This window comes from Notothenia coriiceps, unplaced genomic scaffold (genome assembly GCF_000735185.1).
Source record: "Notothenia coriiceps isolate Sejong01 unplaced genomic scaffold, NC01 NC01_scaffold00037244, whole genome shotgun sequence".
In the NCBI taxonomy this organism is placed as follows: Eukaryota; Metazoa; Chordata; class Actinopteri; order Perciformes; family Nototheniidae; genus Notothenia; species Notothenia coriiceps.
In genome coordinates this window covers 9,248,360-9,272,081 of record NW_011369945.1, presented here as the reverse complement: position 1 = coordinate 9,272,081, position 23,722 = coordinate 9,248,360, and the positions used below count along the sequence as shown (strand labels likewise).

Genomic DNA, 23,722 nt, shown 5'->3' with positions numbered 1-23,722 from the left:
ACGTCCCAAACTGCAATTGTTATGCCATCTTTATTTAAATATTCAAAATAATGAAGGTGATTATATAGCTCAAGGTTGCCTCTGTCATTAGGTGAGGCTCTAAATGGCTTGTGGGAGTTGGAGTTAGAATCAGGGTCCTTTAAGCCGGCCGTGAACTGTGATCGATGCAGACCTGGCAGACTTGTAGCTGCTATTAGCCTGCTAGCATTGACCACCACTTTGCTCCCTTGTCTTGTGCACTTCCACTTAACTATGTCTCCCTGACTCTTTTGTACCTCTCTTCCACACTTCCCTCTCCATCCTTCCTTCTCTGTTGCCAGTCTCCTTCTGTCACATTTCTCATTTGCTCCTAGCTTCACCAGGTCCTTTCCTCTCCTCACTCCCCGTCCTTCCTTCCTTTCTCTGTCGCATCCATCTCTCTGCTTTAAATCTCTCCCTGTCTCCTTGTCCCTGTTCACTTTCATCCCTCTCTCTTGCTTGGTGTTGTTGACTGACAGTAAAGTTAAACTGTTATTGGCTCCTGCAGAGGAAGCAAAGCAGCATGCGTTACAGCTTGGCAGCACAAAATAAGGAGCGTGTGTGTATTTTTGTAAAGTCAAATATAAAAGTATATGATTCAACTTATTTGTTCTGACAATTGAACAGTTTAGAAAGTGGCCAAAAAAACAGGCATAACTATTTGGTGCCATCACTTAGCATACTTTAAAAAACACACTTGCATTGTTTCTAATTATACATGCCGGCAACGCAGCTTTGGAAACACTTAAAGGTTATTGAATCTAGGTCATGAAATGCAAGTAAAGAGAATCATTCATGGCTTTTAATTTCAGCATTCAGTTCCATTTCATTCATAATGAAATTAAATTCGGAGGGCTTGGTGCCAAGAAGTGATACGTGCCTTGGCTTGTAAGCCACCTCACTCGGCGGAAATCAAACCAATAAGCAAGTGTTCATTTTAAACTGATGGTGGTAAAACACAAAGTTTGACACTGAATCAGGAATTGGCTAAAATGATGAAGCCTAGTTGTTTCGCTGCTTGTGGTCCAATGCAGGTATGTTTACTATGTGTCTGCAGACTGCTGAAGTTCACCCTGTTTCAAAATGATGTTCTTATGTCTTACTAAAGTCGCTCAAGACTCCTCTTTGGCTGTTATCAGACTGATAACAAAGCAGCTTCAGAGAACGGCAAATTTCACTGCAATTTCCATGTCTTTTAGATAGCTGATAAACGTGCCAACACAACGACGGCATTAAAATTGTCACTAACAATCCGTCTGGCTGAACCATGGGCCATGTGGTTGCTGCATCTCAAAGCATTAGTATTGTTTTTGAGCTACAAAGCTAGATGAGAACAAGGAGAATAATCCTCCAAAACCTGCAAACCTTTTAAAATCCTATATTAGCCAAGCATGCTAACACAGGCGCTGTCCCTTGTATTAGCTTTCACATTATTGTTTGGTCTAGTTCTGTTTTTACCTTCACCAAGGAGGGTTTGTTTAAGGTGTTGGATTGTCAGCAGGTAGGCCCCTAAATGGAAAACATACTTGCTTGACTTACAGTAGCCCAAAGCACCAGGTTTAAGAATTGTAGTTTCTGAAATTTGAAAAGATAACAATGCTTTTCATCATTTAGGCCTGTTCCCACCAACAATCAAGAGTTTCAGTGACTGAACGAAAGCAGTTAGAAAGCTTGTTAGCATTTCTTCCCACAATGAAAAAGGTCTATTGAATGAAATTAAGTTTGTGGAGTTTGTGCATCATTAACAGTTCACATATTGAACCTAGTCACCATGTCAACTAGCTTGTAGAGCTAAAAATGTTATGAGGGGGCGACATTTTGTGGTGTGACCAGGCCTTCTTTCTGGCTCAGTTATTTTCCGAGATGTAATTTGGAACCGTGCTGGGCTATGTACTGGCTGCTCCAAAAACTGTCTAGCTGACAAAACTAAAAGATGTTAACTGCCTCAGAGAGGTTGACTCCGGGCATCTTTGACAGATGAAGCAGTAAAACCATGGTCATTTTTTCCTGATCGTCAAATTTAAAGACCTAATCCCATCTGTGCTTTATCAAAATGAGCATCCTAAAAGGACACAGCAGCGCGTTTTTGTGCACGAGGTTATGCATGCATGGTTTAAAGAGGCAAACTCCAATCATGTCCTTTTATATGACGATGATGCCTTCAATGTTGTGTCAATACTTTTGGACCTTGATGATCGGGCCGCTCGTGGATACATCTGTTAGGAAGTTTATCACACAACATGACTCAGCGCTCTAAAACAACACACGCAGTGTTCATTCCGAGTCCTCTGAGATTTAAAATCAAATAGACTGAATACTCTCTCCTCACCCCTATTATAAATATTCATGCAGCGTGCCAGATGTGTGTGTCCGCCCTCCTGTGTCAGTGTGTGAGTGTGTATACCCTTGCACGCGGCAGGACACGTCCACCATCTCGCTCCGTCTCAAAATTACCTCATTACGTTTCATTGCATTAAGCCACTTTTATGAATTTAGCGTGGTCCCAGGCCCATTGTTCGCCTGCAAATGAGATTAAAGCAACATTTGCCTTTCTACCCGCTTTCAATTATATTTCTGGAAGGACAGCCCGGGCACAGCGCCTTAATGAGGAGACGAAAAATAAGAGAAGAAATGGGACATTCATAGCACTTTGGACAGTAATTCTAAAAGAAGACAACTTAGTAACACGTTTGGGATATTCAGACTTTCATCGCATAATGCATTCTATTTGGATTTATTATTGCTTACTTCTAGACAAAAATGCAAGATAATCACTGATTTCCTGGAGGTTATTTATAAGTCTATGGTTTGTTTTTGTGTTAATGGCTGAAAAAACAAAAAATATATGTAATTGCATCCCTATAAAAAATACATTGAATGGTTTTAGCCTCTTTTTCAGATGAATAATGAATGTATTTCACTGCGTGTTATCTTTAATCAGCAGTGTGTTCCACTTGTGTTAATTTGTGTGTGCTCCTATAGAGATACAGTGCAATAAAACAGAGTACGCTGAGGTTAAGCTCAAAGCTGCCTTCACACAATGCAGATTAGAACAACTAAAAACATAAACACACACGTACGCATTAGATCATCCAATGGCCAATGAAATCATGTTGCTATGCCTCAACAAGCGTTAGGAGCTCTTCTCGAGAAAGTACAATTTAAAAACTGGAGGTTAGAAATGTATGAGCAGGCCCAGATATAACTTATGTTCTCTCTCCAGGATTGGACCCGGTTTAAAAGGTCCCCTATTATACTGTTTTTCATCAATATATTATAGGTCTCAGATATATACAAAAATGTCTCTGAAGTGTTTGGCTCAAAATACCAAACAGATCATTGTAGCATCCCATAATCCCCTGTGTGCTGATTCTCTGTCTGTTACTTTAGATGAAAATAAGGAGCCCCTCCCCACGCCCCTCTCAGAGATATTTGGTTAAAAAGAACACAATGGTGCTCTAGGAGGAGATTCAGGTGATAAGGTGGGGGGGGGGTTACCTTGGTTTGTTATTGGCTAATGGTTACACAAGCCACAAAATCGTTATGACATCATAAAGTGGCCAAAATCTGATCAGCTCATTTTCAGACAGGTTTTTATATAAATGGATCAGGACAAAAAGAGAGAGAATATTTTTTCCTGAAACTTTCAGAATCCCTTTACACAGAGTTGATTTAGAGGAGACATGACAAAGTGGATTTTGGATAATAGGTGACCTTTAACTCAAAACTGTTAATAATGAACAAATGAAGTATATGATTTGTGTCAATTATGCAACGTAACATTAGATCAGGATTTGGAAACACCAGTTTAATACATCATTGTCAATTTGAGTCACAGCGATAGCGAAATGGGTGTTTAGGGACCTGGATGTACCAAATTTCAATGTGGGTATTAGGTGTTAAAAAGGGGAAAAAACATTTTTTTTAAAGATACAGAATACTGACTTCACTAATATTTTGAAAAAAAAAACTTTAATACTAATCTTTTTGCAAGAGAATACACGTATAAAAAAACCCATATCAAGATTTAAGAAGACAAAACAAAATGACAACACTAAAAACCTGATGACCAAAAATATGTGTCGTTGTTTCCCTACAGCCCTGACGGAACCGGTATGAACAGGACCCCTCACACAGGACCCCTCACACAGGACCCCTCACACTGTCGCCCGAGTCAACAGCCACAGCAGCCAGCGGGCTTTGTTCCTGCAGAAAGGAGCTGGTGGCTGCTCAGCCAACTCTACAGGACAAGTGGGTTTTGTGGAGAAGACTATAGCGGGTCCATGTGAAAGCCTGTGTGGAGAGGCTTATGGGGCTGATCTACATGTGAAAAACACGAGGGCTGCACACATACACATTATACCAGCCTTTGACCCTCACAAAGAAATAGATACACACATGGACACACAAATACACGCACAACAAACTTATTGGGCTGGGGTATAGCGAATCTTGGAAAAATAAACCGAAATAAGTTGAAAAGGTAGGGGGAAACGTTGATACATTTTTTTTTTTAAATAGGCAAATATCGATTTGTACATAGTTCTTGGTCAAATACCTTAACATCTTTGCGAAATAACTACGATTAGTACATTCTAGTCATGTTTATTCTTTGCAGTGCAATAGTGTTAAATAAATCAAACTGACCAACCAGCGCCAACAACAACAATAAACAGAGAGGTCTTGTGTGACCATGGAATCCCAATTTGTTCCCCGTTGTTTCACCAGTCGCAGTGCCAATGACGGAGTCTACCATTGCTATTATTAGTTGTGTTTTGGAATAGAACGGTCCTTTCTGTCCCTTTTACATTTGTGAACTCAAACTCATCTGTATTCGTCTGGGCTCCGGCATCACTCGCAGCCAAATCCTTCTCCTCTCAACGCCCTGCAGCTTTTTACCACACACCACACAGAAAATACATCTTAAAAAAAAAAAAAAAAACACCTCCCTTCCTTTTTTTGAACTCTCATTCTAAAGGCACTGGTCCATGCTATCCCTTTCTCCATGCCTCGTCCTCTTTCTTTTCATAAACTCCTCCCTCCCTGCTTATTTGCCCCTGCACTCTCAAAGACGTCTCTTCATTTAGTTTTTATTTCCAAGGAACGCCTTCTCCTTATAGCATCTATTGATTCTCCTGACTGCTCTTCAGCCTGCGTAAATGTAATTGAGTGTGTGTGTGTGTGTGTGTGTGTGTGTGTGTGTGTGTGTGTGTGTGTGTGTGTGTGTGTGTGTGTGTGTGTGTGTGTGTGTTTCTGATTTTGTGTGTTTTTTCAAGAAGGGGACAAAGTGTGTGTTTCATTGTGTGGTGGAGAGTGTGGTTTATGAGCCTACACGTCTAGAAGTGTGTGACAGAATGCATGCAGGTGTGAGGAACTGTTAGAAAGCACATGTATGCACATCCTTGTATGTAGATGATGCATTTTTGACTACTTTTCTCACTGTGTTTACGTCCGTATGTGTGCATCTGCATGCATGTGTGTGTTTGATAAGGTGGGAAGCTGGCAGATATGACACATCTCATCTTCTTTTCCGCCAGGCCTCTATTTTAATCTGGCAAAACAGGCTGTGCGTGTAATGACCTTTATAAAGGGTGAAGATAAGTAGATGAGGCTGACTGTGAGGAGTGTTGAGTTACTGTATAGAGGAGCCAGTACTGAAATAAAGGGGGATATGACAGAGGGAAAAAGATAAATGGCAGAGGGGATGGGATAAAGTGGAACATTTAACAAGATATATGCAGACAGAGGGCTGAGAACATGGAGGAAGACTCGGAAATCCAAAGCTGCAGTACAACACACTCAAGCATGAAAATAAAACAACTCTATAGTGACTTCATCAACTAGACATTTCTGTGCTAGCATGGTCAGAAGGTATTACTCTGAGCACCTGGCTGACACACATAGCACCAAATATAAAACACAATTTCAGAGATGTACTCAGTAAACCAGTGTTCACAACCTGCTGCATCAGTCCAACTTATTCCAATTTCAGCAATGTACATATTGAACATTATAATTAACATCCAAAATACATAGGCATGTTATTAGTTTGACATGCTGGCCAATATGGTCATGAAACAGAATATAGATAGATAGATAGATAGATAGGTATTTTCATTATCTGATCTAAGATTCCGAAATTAACCATAAGTGGCAGCTCTGGCACTGACAAATTAAAAATGTTGACGTCATGATATAATACATCAAGAGAGCCTGCATTTTCCCTTTTCAGGCCATCTATGAAAACATCCTTTTTTTTTTTTAATCGGCCTATTTTTTAAATTTTCTTTCATGGTGGAGATCTTGAAAAGTTGTTCATGAATATGAGAATATTCACCATTATTCATCAATATAAATTCAACACGATCAACGTAACGATAGAATCCTCTGCTGTCCTGTATCCGCTCTGCAGACATGGCTCTCAGTATGGTCGTGTATGATGGTCTGTTGGTCCATCACTTTGGTCCACAGTGAAATATCCAAACAACTATTGGATGGATGGGCTTGAGATCTTTTAGATATTCAAGGTTCAAGATTCTTTATTGTCAAACTAACATAGCTACAGAGTAATTATGTCGTTGGAAATCTTAGGTCACAGGCTTCTCCAACAATGCAACACAATAATACAGATAAGCAGACAATATTAAAACAATATTAAAGTATATTATATTAAAAGCAATACAAAAAAGAAAAATAGTTTTAAAAAAAGTGAAGAAGAAAAAAAGGTGGAATAGTTCAATACGAGTCTATACAAGTTATTGGAATGATATTAGATAATAGATCAATAATTACTAAGTAGCAGATGAATGTTGCAAAATTGTTCATGCTCCAGAAAGATAAAACCTACTGGTCTTGGTGATCCCCTGAATTATTTATTTGTGAAATGTGTTTTCATGTGTTTTCAATAGCAATGTGAATGCGATATGACGGATAAACAATATTGCTCAATGTTGCTATATGAAAGAAAAACAATCCTTTATGTATGCAGCGTGTCCAATCTCTGATGCAATTACAAATAAAGCGTTATGTTATTTCACAATAACAAAAGATAATACCATTTTCAAATCGTACCCTGCCCAGTTCTATAGAACATTGTTAGTGCCAACATTTCAGAGCTGCCTAACTTCTCCCTAAAACAACAACAAGCCATGGAAATACACTATAGTGACTGCGCCATGACAAACATGCAAATAAAGCAGAGGCAGCGCAGGGTTCACAGGGTTAATCCTTCCTGGTGGGGAGCGCAAATTAATAACATGAAGCCTCAGCGAGCAGACATTTGTATGCAGCGCTGTGCTCGTCTGTCTGTTCTGGTTGTAGCCGCTGTGAGGATATCAGCGCTTTCAAACCTGCGCACCTTGGATCTGCAGTGCAGCCCCTGAATCTTCCCTCACTCTAATATTGCTTCCCGGGCTCCGCTCCCATGTGGTCGGATGGTGTTAACGGGGATATCGGACTTTCTCGACACGGCCGGGATGTTTAAACTTTGATTCTTGGTATCTCGGGTCTGCAGTCCACTCTGGGCAGCAGCTTGTAATTCCAGGCTGCTGAGCTAAACGCCTACAATGTAGAAGGTAATGATAAGGATAAGTGTAAGAGGATGAGGTCAGGGGGGATGAATGGAAGTGCGGGATGAGAATGAGGAATTGAGCGGCGGTAAAGAGACTGAGGCAGGGATAAGGGGAAGAGAGAGATGAAGGGGTTGGGGGGGCTGAGTGGATGGAGGGGAGAGCGGCAGAGGGATGACGGGATAAGGAGTCGGAGCGCGATGGGGGCCGGGAGGGGGTCCTCGCAAGCCCCTGATTATAATAATCCTGGAGGACCCCCCTCATAGAAGATTACTGCCTTCACACACACCCACACGCACACACACAAAGCGACACACACACCTTCTGTTGCCCAAGCACATGTTGATTTGCCCCACTCTCTGGCATCCTGTGGCCGCGTCCAAATCCCTCAAAGATTGAGCCAAAAGAACATCGAGGAGAGGGAGGGATGGTGGGGAGAACATGATACACGACTAGCTTCAATTCATTGTTTACTTCCAATGAGTCCAATAAGCCTTTTTATTTCCGTTATTCTTTCAACATGAAGAATAACCAATGTTTTTTTGCAATATGTCGCGAGCTCACCACTACTTTCAGGAATAAAGCTTCTTGGCTATGAGCCAACATTTTGGTAAATCTAAAAAAATAAATGTATCAAGGGTTCAAGGTTCTTTATTTTGTCATACGAACATAGCTACAGTGTGAATGCCGATGAAAATCTTAGGTCACAGGCTTCTCCAACAGTGCAACACAATAACACAGATAAACAGAAAAATATAGTGCAAGTAAATAGTAATACAAAAAGAAAAATTGTTTAAAAAAGTGAAATAGTGCAATAAGAGTCTATATGCAAGTTATTGGAGTATGATATAAGGTAAATAGATAAATAATTTCTAAGTAGAAGCCAGATGAATATTATGGATGTTGTTTCAATGTATGCACATTACCATCGGTGGAGTTTGGCAATTTCCAGACGTTCTTAGCTGTTGGCTACATACAAAGGAAACGGAAGAATACAAACCAACAAAAAGTTATCTTTACTTGTGCAAATGCATACATTTCCAAATGCATACATTTCCGGCGCCAGTGAGCAGTTGGGGGTTAGGTGCCTTGCTCAAGGGCACTTCGGCAGTGGCCCAGGAGGTGAACTGGCTCCTCTCCAGTACCAGTCCACACTCCGTATTTTTGGTCCGATCGGGACGTGAACCGGCGACCCTTCGGTCTAAAGGTAAAAGGTCAGATTAACTCGTACAGGTGGGTCCATTCGTATTGTATTATTGATTCAGTGTCATATGCATCGGCCATCTACAAATTGACAGAAAAAAAACAAAGGGTGGAGCTTATTTCCTTTTTTAAATTATTTATATTCAGATGTATTTAATTGTGTTTTTAAATGGAATAATGTCCTGCTCCATAAAGATATAATGTTATCTGATTTTTTATTTGTTTACATATCAGTAATGTGTAAGGTTATATAAGTGATATGTATATTTTGGCTTTTTATGTCACAATTTTTAAGTATTTACTTCCGACAATTCTTCTTATACCATTGAAAGATCATATGCTGACAGGATATTCAGCAGACCCTGGAGCTGGCTTAGTTGGTATGGAAGTTTGGTTACATGTTAACAGGTGGTTGGACATGGGGAGTAGAGATTGTCACTGTCATGAGAGTTCAAAATCCTCTTTTAATTTGGGATGTGTACGTAAGAGCCTCTGCTTTTGATTTACATGTGTTTGAAAGATATTGTACAGGTATATTTGTTGCACCTTTATAGAGTTTTGACTGTTAAAGACCATTGAAAACATACGTTGGCTCATCTATCTGGATAATACAAAGAACATGATATCAACATGCATTGGTCAAAAGCAGCTCCCTTTGAAAACTGCAAATTCCCATAATAATTGACACCTAAATCCACAAGAATAGTATCTTTAAATCCTCTTGTAACCTAGTAATGTCATGCCCTTCATCCAGGCATTGAACTCTTAATGCTGCTCTGGCCCACATGAGTGGCATTGCTGAGCAGGTTGAAACATGTAAAACTACACGGAAGGAACAGCAGAGTGATGTTGTAATAAAACACATGAGCTCAGCAAACGTTTCCTGGATGAATGGCTTTACTTTCAAAAAGAATGCAGGAGCCAGATTGTGTCACAGTAAGCTATGAGTCAAGGAGGTAAAGAAGAGGAAGGACGGCTGAATGGCAGGATATGCTTAACGTCAGGCAGATTGCACAGTGCAGCACTTCTCACTGCAAATGACACCAAAAGGATGAAGAGGGATTAGGGAACACAGCATGCTGTATGAGAAGAGTTACAGGCTAACCGAAGCAGTCTTCTAAAAGTCACGAATTGACTGCGCTGATACACGGCAGCCTTTAAACACGTCGACAAATCACGCATGTTGTCAGGCGCATTTTCCCTGAGAATGTCACTGGGGATAAACAAGAGTTGAACCGTTTTTCTGTTGCGAGATCACACCCATGGACATTTCAAGCAGCCCCTCTTGAAGAGTGTGAATAGTTATAGACACACATGTCATTTGGCATCTGTGTTTTGTCTGATTCTGTCTCACAGATTAGCAGCTGGACAACCTCCCGTGTTTCTTTTTCACAGGTCATCCAATACTCCCTCTGCAAATATTACATCTGCTTTGGATTACAGTGAGACAGAGAGGGGGGAAGAAGCTGAGAAAAAAGCTATTGAGATTGGTGACAACAGAAGAGAAAGAAAAAGCTGAGAGAGACAAAGCGTGAAAACAGTTCTGTGATATGTTTTTCTAATTCTGTTAATGAGGTTTATTGTTGTACAACTAGGGCGTTAAAAAAGTGACAAAAAAAACAAAACCTCTAACCCTAACCCTAATACTGAAAAATGATTACTTAACCTTATATGCCCTGTCATCAGAAATAAGTTGAAATAACATATTTCAACCACACTGGTTTTGAGGTTTAACAAGTCAACCATTAGAGAGATAGTCTATTAACACCCACACCAGCTCCTCATTCCGCATTGCATTAAAAAACTGTCAATATTTAAACAGTCGAGTGCCAACAAGGTGGGTTACTGTGGGCCAGCTAGGCAGAAGCAGTGCAGATGGAGACATTACAGAGCGTTTGATTTTTGGTGTCAAAACCGAGGCGAACGAGACATCTACGCTTGTGAAATTTCACAGGTTGTTAATTCAACTGCTTGTTAAGTGACTTGCAATTATTGCTTTTTTTGCCATCTCTTACCGCCGTTCAGGGACGATCAAAGGCAGCTGTTTCCAACGTCAATGCAAGCAGTGAACCAAACTGGATAGGATTTTTAAAGAGAAGAGTTGGCATGATGGGAGTTTAAGAAAGAAAGTGAAATAAATGTGGGATCTGCATCCGCAATACCACCACTAACGTCATCACCAGCATGCAGATTAAAAACCTAACTACTAACAAAAATGGCAGAAAAGGTGGCTGTCAACTCTCATTATTGCCAAAAAAACATACTTTTATAGTGATACTAACAAAGATGCTATGTAAGTCCCAGAAGGGTTCACCGGAAACCATTTTATAGATGTTTCTCTTTTTTTTTATTCCCTTGTAAATGTCTGAAGCCATTTATAAATGACAGTTAGAATGGATTTCTAAACACTAGTGTCAACAAGATGACCTGGAACATAAAATAAATCATTCAAAAAGATAAGTTTATAATCCCTCTGGCCTCCCAAACTGTGCCTCTGCAGATCTGCGACGCTGGCCCTCGCACACCCATTCCGCTCGGTGACTTTCCATGGCTGATTGAATTAATGTTGCATCTGCTAGTGTTGACATGGGAACCCTGCAGTGATATTTTGGGGCTGTCTGTTTCTGTTGGCTTTCCAGGCCAGGACACTCGGAGAAACAGGCAGCGTGGACTGGCCTGGTGTGTGTTTGTGTGCGTTTGTCTGTTTGTGTTAACTCCGAGGCCACATGGCTAGAGGGTAATAATGTTAGCGACAGGGTTGATAAGTTCACGTCCGCCAAACGTACACAAACACACACACACACACACACACACACACACACACACACACACACACACACACACACACACACACACATAAACAATGTTGCGGCCAAATAGCCCTCTTTCCCTAGCTGTTCACTTGCCTGAACTTCCTTAAATGGATTTGATAGGAAATGTTCTGTGAGAGATTTATGCATCGCCTCCCAATAAAAGCTCAATCCAATTAGATTGCAGCAGGAGTAAGATGCGAGCTTTGAATATGAGATGACATAACACACGAAAAACTATTTTTTACAGCAATGGACCCTTTTTTGTGGGGTCTTTTTCCACCTCAAGTTTAGTAGTCCTCAATGTCATCATGAGTAATGACATAATGTGAAATAATCCCCAATACTGCATGAACGTCAGGAAGCAGCAAGCATAAGAAGTGAGAATAAGGAGAGGGAAGAGAGTCGATACATTGACAGCATGTTCCACCCGTCACACATGCTGCTTTGTTCCGTCTAATCCATGGAAAGTTGCAAATCTGATATTTGGAAGAAGTTGAGGTTTGTTTCCCTAGTTAGTTAACATAGTAGTTGTTCACTAGAGATGGTGAAACACTTGTTACACTAAGGGTTTCTCCAGCTGTGATGAGCGCCTCCAGTTTAGGAATAAGCCTCTCTGACAGTGTCCTGATCCAACGAGCAAACTCAAATAGCTAGCGATAACAAAGGCTGGCTCAACAAACGTTTTGAACCAACCAGCAAGTCACCAACATGTGGACATCTTTTCTGAACCTGCACAAGAGGACGCACATGTGGAAACAATGGGAATGTATTCTGTACTATTGGTATGGGGCTGTTGTCCCAACATTGGCCAGGCTCATTAGTGGCTTTCACACCTGTAGTTTGGTTAATCTGGTGCCACCATGAACCTTAATATGCTTGAAATGCAAATTGAGAAGACCTTTAATAGTTAACTGTAAAATGCTCCTTTGATTAGAACTGGTGTTGCAAGCACATCTTGTTAAGCATTTGGAAGATAAAAAGACATACATCTCTGCCTAACTGACTGCCTCCATTGAAGACCTTCAATCAGCTACAAGGCCAACACACATCAGAAACTACAGGTGACAGTCGGAGACCGCGACCGGCTGACACCAGCTGACAGACAGCTGGGAGCGGTGTGGCCCTTATAAATACACGCACATTCACACAGACATAGTAGGGCATATGACACCAGCAAAAGCCCTGAACACAAAATACAGTGCAACAACTGAATTACAATGGAGACCTTTGTGTCCCTGGAGAGGATGTGGACAACAGCTCTTTCTCTCTCTTGGACTTTCCGTCCGCCTGAATCTGTCCTGGTTTCTATATTACTCTCTATGAATTATCCATCCCTAACGCTACCTAATGTATCAGTTCTCTCATTCCATCCTTCTTTCAGTTATTTTTAATTGGATTAAAAACTGGAATGATAGGAAATAGCGTAGTATTCATTGAGGTAATATCATTGACATTGATCTCTTTCTGTATCTGCATCTGCCATCTTAATTGTATTAGTTGTAATAAACAAATCAGATCAGATGAGTAATTAAAACTCTTTGAAAATATAAGAATAGCTAGAAAAGTACCAGGGCTTCTTTTCTGACAACAGTTCTACCAATGGACTCATGGCTGCGGACTTCAACAGATGAGCGTTTGTTTCCCCAGAGAAAGAGCGATCAAGCCAAAGTCTGTCTAGACACGGCTGCCTTGGAGTGGAGCTGCGGGGCATCACGTGCACGCCCAAGGGGGTGCACAATGGCTTTGGGGAGAGAAAGTCAACAAGCATCCCAGCTGTAATTAGCTAATGTTGCTAGCACGCTCAGTGTGATGCTCACTGAATGAGAATGGTGTGAAGTTCACAGCAAGGTCACAAGTTCAGAGAGTGGCCACAGCACAATGACACACACATGTCACAGGCTGATACTACACATAGCTGACACACACACGAAGCACACGCTCATAGAGCGTCTGGTCAGTGTCACTGTGTGTGGAGCAGAAACACTGATAGCTCTGTCAGCCAGATTAAAGCCTCTGTACCACAAACTGGTCTCACGCTTGCCAACCCACATGCACTAAAATATCAAAGTATATATTTGGGCACCATATTTGGTGATACGTGATGGCTTAGGCGAAGCTAATGCACCAAAGACATTTTCAAGGCTGGTTGAAAACCACCTCTGGTAGTTGCTAAAAACATTTTTAATCTAAACTCCATCCAACTGTAGTTATTTTAATGTAGCAGTAGGTATTGCTACATTGAAGAACATTATCTGGTGATTAGAGTTGGGTTCGGGGTTGTTAACATCTGTATCCAGTATTTTCTTATTGAAATGGAATCCTTCTGAATAGGTTTTTAAATATAAAAACCTAATCAAACTTCAACTAGCAAAAGAGCAAAGGTTATGCAACCAAGAGTTATTCAATGGATACTGAAAACCAGTCATGGCAGGGTTTTAAGATGCATTTTAGGAGAGACAGTAAAAAGTGTAAATGCATCCACAATGTCTCATTTCAGGGTCCGGTAGTCGTAGTTTCTATCAGAACTGAAAGCTCAAGCAACTTTCAAATATACCCAAATGTTGTATTGTGAAGATATTGTAGCGTTTGGGCTACAGTGCATTACCATCAGCCTCTGAAGTCGTGCGGCTAATTTGCATGTAGCCTAAGAAAACAAAGACATATTGAAACTAGATTTGGGGCAAAGAAGCGATGAACTGAAAAATATATGATGACTTATATTGTATCTTAGCCTACTAAATGTTGCACATCTTGCTCTTATTGCAGAGTGGTGTTGGAAGGATGTCCTTCAAGTTTTCATTCATACATTTTTAATTGAATAATGTTTGAATGTATTATGTATCCCATTATATCATATACAGTTCAGTAAATCATCGTGGAGGTAGGAGTGAACATGCACAATTGCCCAGCCAACAGGCACTACAGGACCATGTACAGAGGCGCAATGTGTTTTCATAGAAAGTGGTTACAAGGTCATAAGAGAACGACAACCAAAATGATAAAGAGGAAGAAAGATGAAGGGGGGAGTGACGGCTCAATGCATCCTTCCCCCTCTGCAGACATCACTTCTTACCATCTCTAAAAACATTATGCAAATGCCTGTGCCGCGCGCAGTGCGCTATAATGTCATGTTGGCGGTAACAGTAAGCAGTAATCACGTTTAAGGAGTATGGGTGGAGAAATCAAACAAGGGTATTTATTATCCGGTGATCCCTAATCCGATAAGCTGTCATCACTTCACTCTGCAGCAATGCCTTCAGATGAGAGAAAACACACAGCAAAGAAATGAGGGAGGGACACAAATCTCTTCCTCTTTCTCTTTGGAGCGCAGACAAATCTGGATTCAGCTCTGCTATTGTGTCTGTCTAGTTGTGGGTAATTAAATGTAGCTGATCATTTGATCTTTTTGTCTTTTTCTCCTTTCTCTCAGCTGCTGTGGGAGACTATATTGAATGTGTGTGTGTGTGTGTGTGTGTGTGTGTGTGTGTGTGTGTGTGAGATCAGACTTGTGATGCCATAAACGACTATGCGCTTCTCCTAGACGTCTTCCAATTAGAAGGTTAAACAAAAGGAAGTGTTGAATAGCAGCTTTTCGCCCGGAGGAGCCAAAAAAGAAAAGCAGAGGGAGACACAGTTTGACCCAGCACACACTCATACACACACGCACGCACGCACGCACGCACGCACGCACGCACGCACGCACGCACACACACACACACACACACACACACACACACACACACACACACACACACACACACACACACACACACACACACACACACACACACAATTGAACACAATACTAGGCTGTTAGCTAGCAAAGTAACAGTGAAGTTAGCCTCATACACTTTTTATGTTTGTATCTATGTGTGTGTCTTACTGCTTTTGAGAGTGTCCTTAGGTCCCTTGTGAGTGCATGAATGCGTGTGCTTGTCTGTTTAATGTCTTGTGTGTTCTTGTAATTGTGTTTTACACTTCTGGAAGAGATGCCAAGTCCAGTTAGTGGACTTTCATCTGAGCGATTTCTCCGCGGCCATTTGGATTATTGGGACTTTATAGGATTACTGTTTGGAATGCTTAACTTCACTCTGGTTACAGGCACAGAGAGAGAATGAGAGACAGAGAGGGAGAAAGGCCAATGGGTTTGGAGCTTTAATGTTGTTTTGAATTTGTCACCAATACGACATACAACTTGCAAGCAGGCAGACATTAACAAATTCACTGTATGCTTTTTTGTGAAGGGCGTACGCCTATGCATAAACACATACACGCACGCACACACACACACACACACACACACACACACACACACACACACACACACACACACACACACACACACACACACACACACACACACACACACACACACACACACACACACACACACACACACACACACACACACACACACACACACACACACACACACACACACACACACACTACGACACACGACACACACACACACACACACACGACACTACACACACACACACACACACACACACACACACACACACACACACACACACACACTTTCACTTCTGCTACACTAACACTTAGTCATCCTCTGATAAATATAAAGGCTCCTCTTATGTTCTGGAGTTAGAAGACCATGATGGAACGATGGAAAATGAACCACCAATGAGGGCGGTGTGTGGGTGCTAGGAAGCTGCACAGACGGAGGGAGTTGTGTGTCTGCATTTGTGATGTGCCAACCTTTGTGACTCTTTTCACATAATTGGTTCCTTTGAGTTGGAACATGTAAAGGAATCCACTTTTTCGACTTTAAGGTTTCATACTTCTTTGCAAAATATGGGTTCGGTTTCTCCTGCAATGCTCCATGCCTCTGTTATACGTGCACGTTTGCAACTATTGCAAACAGCCCCACAAAACCTCTCTCTATTTATAAGCACATATTTATAATTATTTGATTCAGCATACCCTGTTTTGTAGGCAGGCTATGTTCAATTAATACGATGTTACAGAATTGTCACTGACCCTAACCCTATAAATAACTGAGTTCCCAGTTCACCCGTTTTGGAGACTTCCAGCTGTGTTGTTTTGGAGACATGCAGCCACTTTCGCAGTAACGTTAAGTTTCCACCGAATCAACTTGTTTAACTAACAGCTCGTCAGCAGTGTGTCTGCCCTAGGTAGCTTTAATCTGTTCGGTTTCCATTTGTGTATTACAAGCTGATTAACGAATAAGGGTTAAGCCATAGATGTATAAAGAGGGGGTTAAGCCTCGAAGTTAGCAACAAGCCTGGCTCAGGCTCACTTCAGTTAGGATGACCTTTAATAGACTAGCTATTTTCCTTTTAGTGACAAGCCTATTTTTCCCTTTCTTTTTTTTTTGTGTTACCCAATAGCAGTGTTTGGTCAACATTTTGTTGTCGGTTAATTGTTAAAATCCCACACAAATACTATACTGGAAAAACTATAAAAGTGCTGTTTAAGTGTTGGTTTTGTATGGGGGTGGCACCAGCTCAGTCTGTAGGGACTTGAGAACCAAAGGGTTGCCAGTTCAAGTCCCAATCAGACCAAAAATGCAGAGTGTGGACTGTTAACTGGAGAGGTGCAGGTTCACCTCTTCTAAGGTGTCATTGAGCAAGGCACCGAACCCCTAACTGTTCCCTTCCTCCGGAAAACCTGGCAGCCTGCTTGCTTTGGCATCTCTCCAGACCAAAAATGCATGTGTGTTTGTGTGTATTCAGACATACAGTAATGTATAGGTCCTGTGCATGTGTGTAACGACTTTGTATACTGTATATATAACAGAAACCAGTGCATTTTACCTTGGGGATTAATAAAGGATCTTCTCTTCTTTAAACTTTGTGAGCAATAAAATAAAAAACATTTTATTTTTAGCTTCTCCCCAATTAGACTCAAAGCTCATGAAAACCAAAATGATAAGAACGACTTCCAAAACTCTTGAAATGGGACCTTCTGAGTTGCACGTGAATGCACCATTATCCAGCCGTTTCTCTTGACCCGAGTGCGATTCAATTGGCCCTTATTCGTTCATTCTGTGCTGTTGCTGCAGCTGCCTTGACTTGAGTCCCTCATTAACGTCCTTAATAAAGACATTCATTGGTTGTCCCCCTTCCTCTATTTTGAGCAACTTCACCAGTGTAGAAGGCAGCGGGAGTCATACCTTATGGTAACAGCTTGGATAAGTAAGGGTTAAGGAGCACACAGAAAATTGTTGTTCAAAAAGATGTGTTCGTGCACTCTTGCCCAACTCTTCTCTGTGTGCATATGTGCGTGTATGTGTCCACATCTGTGTCTGCTCAGTAGTGAACAAAGAGAGATAGTTAGGTTTATTTATGTAAAACGCAGGGCCTGTTCTCCATCAGCGCAGATAGGGTGTGAACGCTGCCAACTTTATGCTTTATCTCTGCTCTCTGTGACCCTTTGAGTCTGTAAGACAGGATAATAGATTGGCAGAATGGCCCGCTGAATCACAGTGACACAAACAACACAATGGAACTACAGGAGGAGAGACAGAGCTGCTGTCGTATGTTGTCTATCCCTTCTGTATTGGCCCAACTCCTGAGGGAGATACTTTGCATCCAACATACACAGTGCAGTATTACAAACCGTAGATAACCCATGCTATAATGAAATAACAATCACTGTGAGGGGAAAGACAGCTGTGTCTGTTCGAGCAGACGCTAGCAGTTTTCTGATGTAGGATGGCAGAGTTTTGCTCTGAGTCATCAGCGCTCCAAGCTCTGATAGAATCATTAACTACAACGTAACAAACCACAGAACAGAGAAATACAATTCAATACCATGTGGATCACAGTGAAGAACCGCAGATCTTTGGAAAAGGAGTTCCAAAACGCTTTGGTTTTAGCCAAATGACATTCCCTTATGCTCCACTTTGTGTTTAATCCAGGCTGAACTGAATCCCCCTGGAAATAAGCTTTGATTCATAATCAGCTCAAAGCAACATGAAAATACAAAATCAGCAAAACTTATAGGGATAAGCAGTTTTTCATAAAGCGGGGGCTCATTACACACATTACTGGCTTACAAAGACATTAAGGGAACCAAAATTGCAAACTTTTTGAATTGAAACCTTTATGGTACAGGCTTTTAAATCCCATTTTGAACATAGACATTTTTTGCAGTAGTAGACTATACAAATAAACTTGACTTGAGTGTAAGAAGTATAGACTAACTGATTTTTGAGAGTGATACAGATATGGATATTGATTTATCTGATGTTGTTTTAGATGTTGTTTAACATTGCCCGTCTCCGCCCATCACTCTCCTCCTCTGCTGCTGAAACCCTGATTCATGCATTCAGCACTTCACGACTCGACTACTGCAATAGCATCCTCTATGGCATACCATCCAACCTCCTCAATAAACTCCAACATATCCAGAACTCTGCTGCCCGCCTCCTCACCCACACCCGCTCCCGAGACCACATCACTCCCATCCTCCAGAACCTCCACTGGCTCCCCGTCCGTCAAAGAATCCACTTCAAAATCCTCCTCATTACTTACAAAGCTCTCAACGACCAGGCCCCCCCCTACCTCACAGACCTGCTGCACCACCACACCCCTTCCCGCTGCCTCCGCTCATCAGAAGCCAACCTCCTATCCATCCCCACCCGCACCAATCACCGGACCTGGGGGGACAGAGCCTTCTCCGTCGCTGCCCCCTCCCTCTGGAACTCACTCCCACAACCCATCAGAGACTGCACTGACCTCACCACCTTCAAAAAACTCACAAAAACTCACCTCTTCAATCTGGCTTTTAATGTGTGATTGTTTTTGTATTATTTGACTTTAACTTTAAATATATATTTATTTGTTGTTCCTTTCTTCTCTTTTCTTTTCTCTTCTCTATTATCTGTACAGAGCGTCTTTGAGCACCTGTAAAAGCGCTAACAAATTAAATCTATTATTATTATTAGATGGAACTATGTTCAATATATCTACTTTGTGACATTCTACATTTGAACCTACCTTGGGAGACAGATCATTTTGGTTGATTGGTCTCATCTGAAATCTGTTTGACAAACAAAGCCCTCATAACTCTGATAATCATTGTATTCAAGAGGCAGTCAAATTGACAATACATTAGCAAATACAAAAACCAAACTATCTTTATAGCTAAACTACAACTATGAGTTAGGGCGGTTGTTGGTTAAAACACAAAGCCTGAGTAGGCGGCTAATATTCTAAAAAAAATCATCTTACTACAGATGCCGCCCCTTGTTTGTGTATTATACCCAATTAAATTATCCTTTGTAATCAGATTTTCCAATAAAAAAGTACTCTTGATTTGAGCCCATAATTTATATCAACATAAGCATCTAGGCTTTGAAGAGACATTTCAGTCCGTACGGTTGCACGTCCACAATAAGCCTCATTCACTGTTTACCAGCGGTGCTTGTGGTGTACTCAGGTCGATCCAACATGCAAAGTGATGCCATGTGGTTCCATGACAACCTACCATTTGAATGTTCCTCGTGATTGTTGCAAAAAGCCTTTACAGTAGAATCGGTTAACTTATCGTGTTAACTTTCCCACGTACAGTAGCAACAGGAACAAGAGGTCATTAGGTACATGGGAGGATCAGAACATGATAAACTCTTTCTGTCAGTCAGAAAAGCTGTGGAATGAAGGGAGGATCACAGTCTCTGGGGATCAGGGGAGAGGCATAGTCACACAGAGGGCGAGAAGGAGAAAAAACACGAGTTGAAGGGGTGAGAAAGTGGGAGATGATAAAGAGAGATGGACAAGAAAAGACACAGGTAGAGGGATAAGAAATGAATGAGATGGAAAGAGTGAGAAAGACGGCCTAAAAAGGAAAATGAGTTACACAAAGGGAGACATAGAGGCAGAAAGAAAGACTGACAGATGTAAAGACAGAAAGAAAGACAGGCTTGAAGACAGACCGAGTTAGAAAAGCTGCTGATTGACATTCCAGCATAAAAGGAACTCCTTGTACGCTCCAACTTTTATCTGTAAATCCCTCATGGCCCTGCCTCAGATGATTCTGAGAGTGACACTAATTGGACATAATAACCACCGGGGAAATAGCAGTGGATGGGAATTCTGGGTAATATGAAAATGATGATAGAAAGCGAATGAAGGATGGCTGTGTCTTAAATATATCTGCTGTTGTTATTAAGAGAGGTCAAGGGGGTTCAAAGGCATGGGGACAAATTGAAGCAAGGGCGGGAGCGTGTGGGAGTTTGTGTGTTTCTCATAATTATGTCCCTTTGAGTTTGACATAGAAACATAGAGAAATGTTTACGATAATGTTTGTTGAATCTTGGCAGTATCCACTACACAGGCGATATTTTTAAATGTGTTTTTGGGCAACAGGCAGCACGAATAGGATTGAGTTTAAACATGACTTCATCTTAAGCTGCTATGATCGATGTATATTTTTTATTAACAATGGCTCAACTGTAATATAAATTGTTGCACATTGTAGTGATTAACCCACTGCTATTTCAGGCACAGAAGGCCGTTGTTTTTCCGTAAAAACCCATTGTACGTCACAGGACAGACAAAGCTGGTAACTGGTGGACATGGTGGAGCATTTGGCAGCTCTGAGCTTGATATTTCCCTCAGGAGTTAGTGGAGAGGGAAAAAGTACTTAAAAGGGAATGAATATTCCACTTACATTAGCTAAATTGTAGAAAACAAGGCTCCAAATAAATGCTATTGTTTCTCTGTGTGTGCTGGATGTGTAAAACATTTTTGTGTTAGCTATATCATCCTGGGTGGCCACCAAATCAATGATGATTCCTACATTTCTTGCAGCAAGAGAGTTTTAAAAAGAAAGGTTTGCCAACAATCTAAAATACATATTTTCCCCCTAACACCTAACCCTAATGCTATACATCGATCCATAGACTTGGATTGTGTTACTAAAATATGCCGGAAAGAACATTAAAAAAACTTACCAATAATGTGCCTTTCCAGAAATCACGATCCATTCACTTAAGATATTCAACAGTTGTGTGTCTATGGTTTATTGTAGGAACTACTTTCTTTCTACCAAACTACACCCAAGCCTTTTTCCGATTAGTTAATCCACGTTTGGTTCTATATGAATTGAAATGGCATGTGTAGTTTGGTTAGAAGATAAATAGGTCCTACATGAAACTCCTCTCAACAAGATCTGTGGATTATCTTGATTTACTGGGATGGACTTTACTGTTGAATTTTTCAAATGTATTTCTTGGAGGCTTTCAGAACCACAAACTGAGTTTGCATTGGAGAGAAAGCAGATCTGTATATCAAATATCTCTAACACTTATACCAAAACAATCTGGATTGATAAATAGCAGTAGTGGTAAAAAGTATAAATACATATCTTCAATTTGGGGTGTGGATTGGGGTTATTATCTTAAATACAACTGATTCATTATAATGTTGTTGGTGGCTCAACACAGCCACTTTTAGCTCCATGTTAGTGTTTCCCAGCTGTGTGGAATGAGTGTTAACGATAGTTTTTCACATGAACATGCAGTGTGTGTGTGTCCTTTTGTGGGTTTGTTGATGTGGAGTTGGGCAGGCATACAATGGCAGCCATTGTTGAACTCGTGCAGTTATCCTGAACTGATCCGACATCTGCACCAGTGGACCATTTCTCTTGAATGTTATACAGAATAATAATCAGTCTGGGGTTTGAGATATTGATCTGGAAACTCACAGTGGAGTCAAACAAATGACTAGATTTTTGATTATTATTACGGAGTGTGTGTAAAAAGGGCTGCTATGTTTGAGTCAACGCCTGACTCTGAATTTACAGTAAACTGCCAGTCATCACACAGTTATTCATTTGTCATTTCCTTTCCCCTTCTTTCATAGGAACTGGTGTGCTTATGTGGTGACACGCACTGTCAGCTGTGTGATGGAGGATGGGGTCGAGACGTACATAAAACCAGACTATCAACGCTGTACCTGGGGCCAATGTCCTCGAGTTGCGTAAGTATCTAAAACCTCTATCCATTGTACTTCACATCTTCTCTGAATCTTCCTCAGTTCTGTTCCTGGAATCTAATCTGTATTCAACCTTTCTCCTCCAACTTCCTGACCTTATGTTCCAAAGGTTGTATCCTCTATCTATCCATCTTCTCCTAATTTCCTGTCTATGGACACTGAATTCAAAAAGCTCTTCATTTTCTCAGGGGAGTCTGGTCAGGAAGGTGTCTGGGTGTAGTTGTAGGTGTAGACAGAAACAGGCTTCAGCTCTTTTCTCATATTAACAGATCATGTCTGCAGTGTTAGGCAGCACATTGTCTGGAGTTTCCCTTTCACACAATAGAAGAATTTCCGTGTCAGAAGCTTTCTCACTTACTGGAAACAGTCTGCTTTAGGCAGGAAGTAGTGCCTTGGTGGAGTTTTCAGGAGGTGAGATATGAAACGGATGTACTACTGTCACTAAGCCAGTCTGTCATTTGGCCTTAAACACCTGAGTCTCTGGATATTAATTGAACTTGACCGATAATTTCGCCATTGGCAAAAAAGTGGCGAATTTCATAGCGTTGCCAGTTATATCTGTTGGCCTTTTGCTGGTAAATTACCCTACTTCTTTACCTTAAAGTGGGCCTATCATGCTATATTTGAAACATATATTGTAGGGCTATACCTATACAAAACATGTCTGTGAAGTTTCTTTTCAAAATACCAAACAGATCACCCATTGTAGCCATGCCTCATATTGCTCAAACCCCTCTTTTGATGCCCTGTTAGGGAAACGCAGATCTTGGGTCCTTAGCTTGAAAAAAATAAGTAAGAGGAGGCGGAGCTAATGCCTGATCAGAATTCTACCGGAGATAAAGTTAAAGTCTGCTGTGATAAAACGCCATCCTGTTTAAATCACGTCAAGGATTATTTCTGAAATAGTATGGAGCTCAAATGCTTTTTCTCTTGCAGGTTTATCACAAGGTGAGTTCCTTTTTGTATTTCCTGCTTTTTAAACACATGTGCTCTTCAGTACAGGTTAGCTCTGAGTGTTAGCGAAGCTTGCTAATGTAAACAAAGACGTCCAACCACATGTTTACCATATGTCTAAGGGTAGGCTTGACTGCACAGGTCAGGCTTGACTGCAGCCGCCCTGGGTCTTACGGAC

General features: G+C 41.1%; 1 protein-coding gene across 1 annotated transcript in view; it reads left to right on the top strand.

Moving 5' to 3' along the window:
- emilin1a (elastin microfibril interfacer 1a) overlaps positions 1-23,722 on the top strand; it is a 60,737-nt gene that overhangs the window by 17,135 nt on the left and 19,880 nt on the right. The window contains exon 2 of the mRNA XM_010793529.1: positions 22,459-22,575. Coding sequence (XP_010791831.1) covers positions 22,459-22,575 — 117 coding nt within the window. The remainder of the gene's footprint in view (positions 1-22,458; positions 22,576-23,722) is intronic.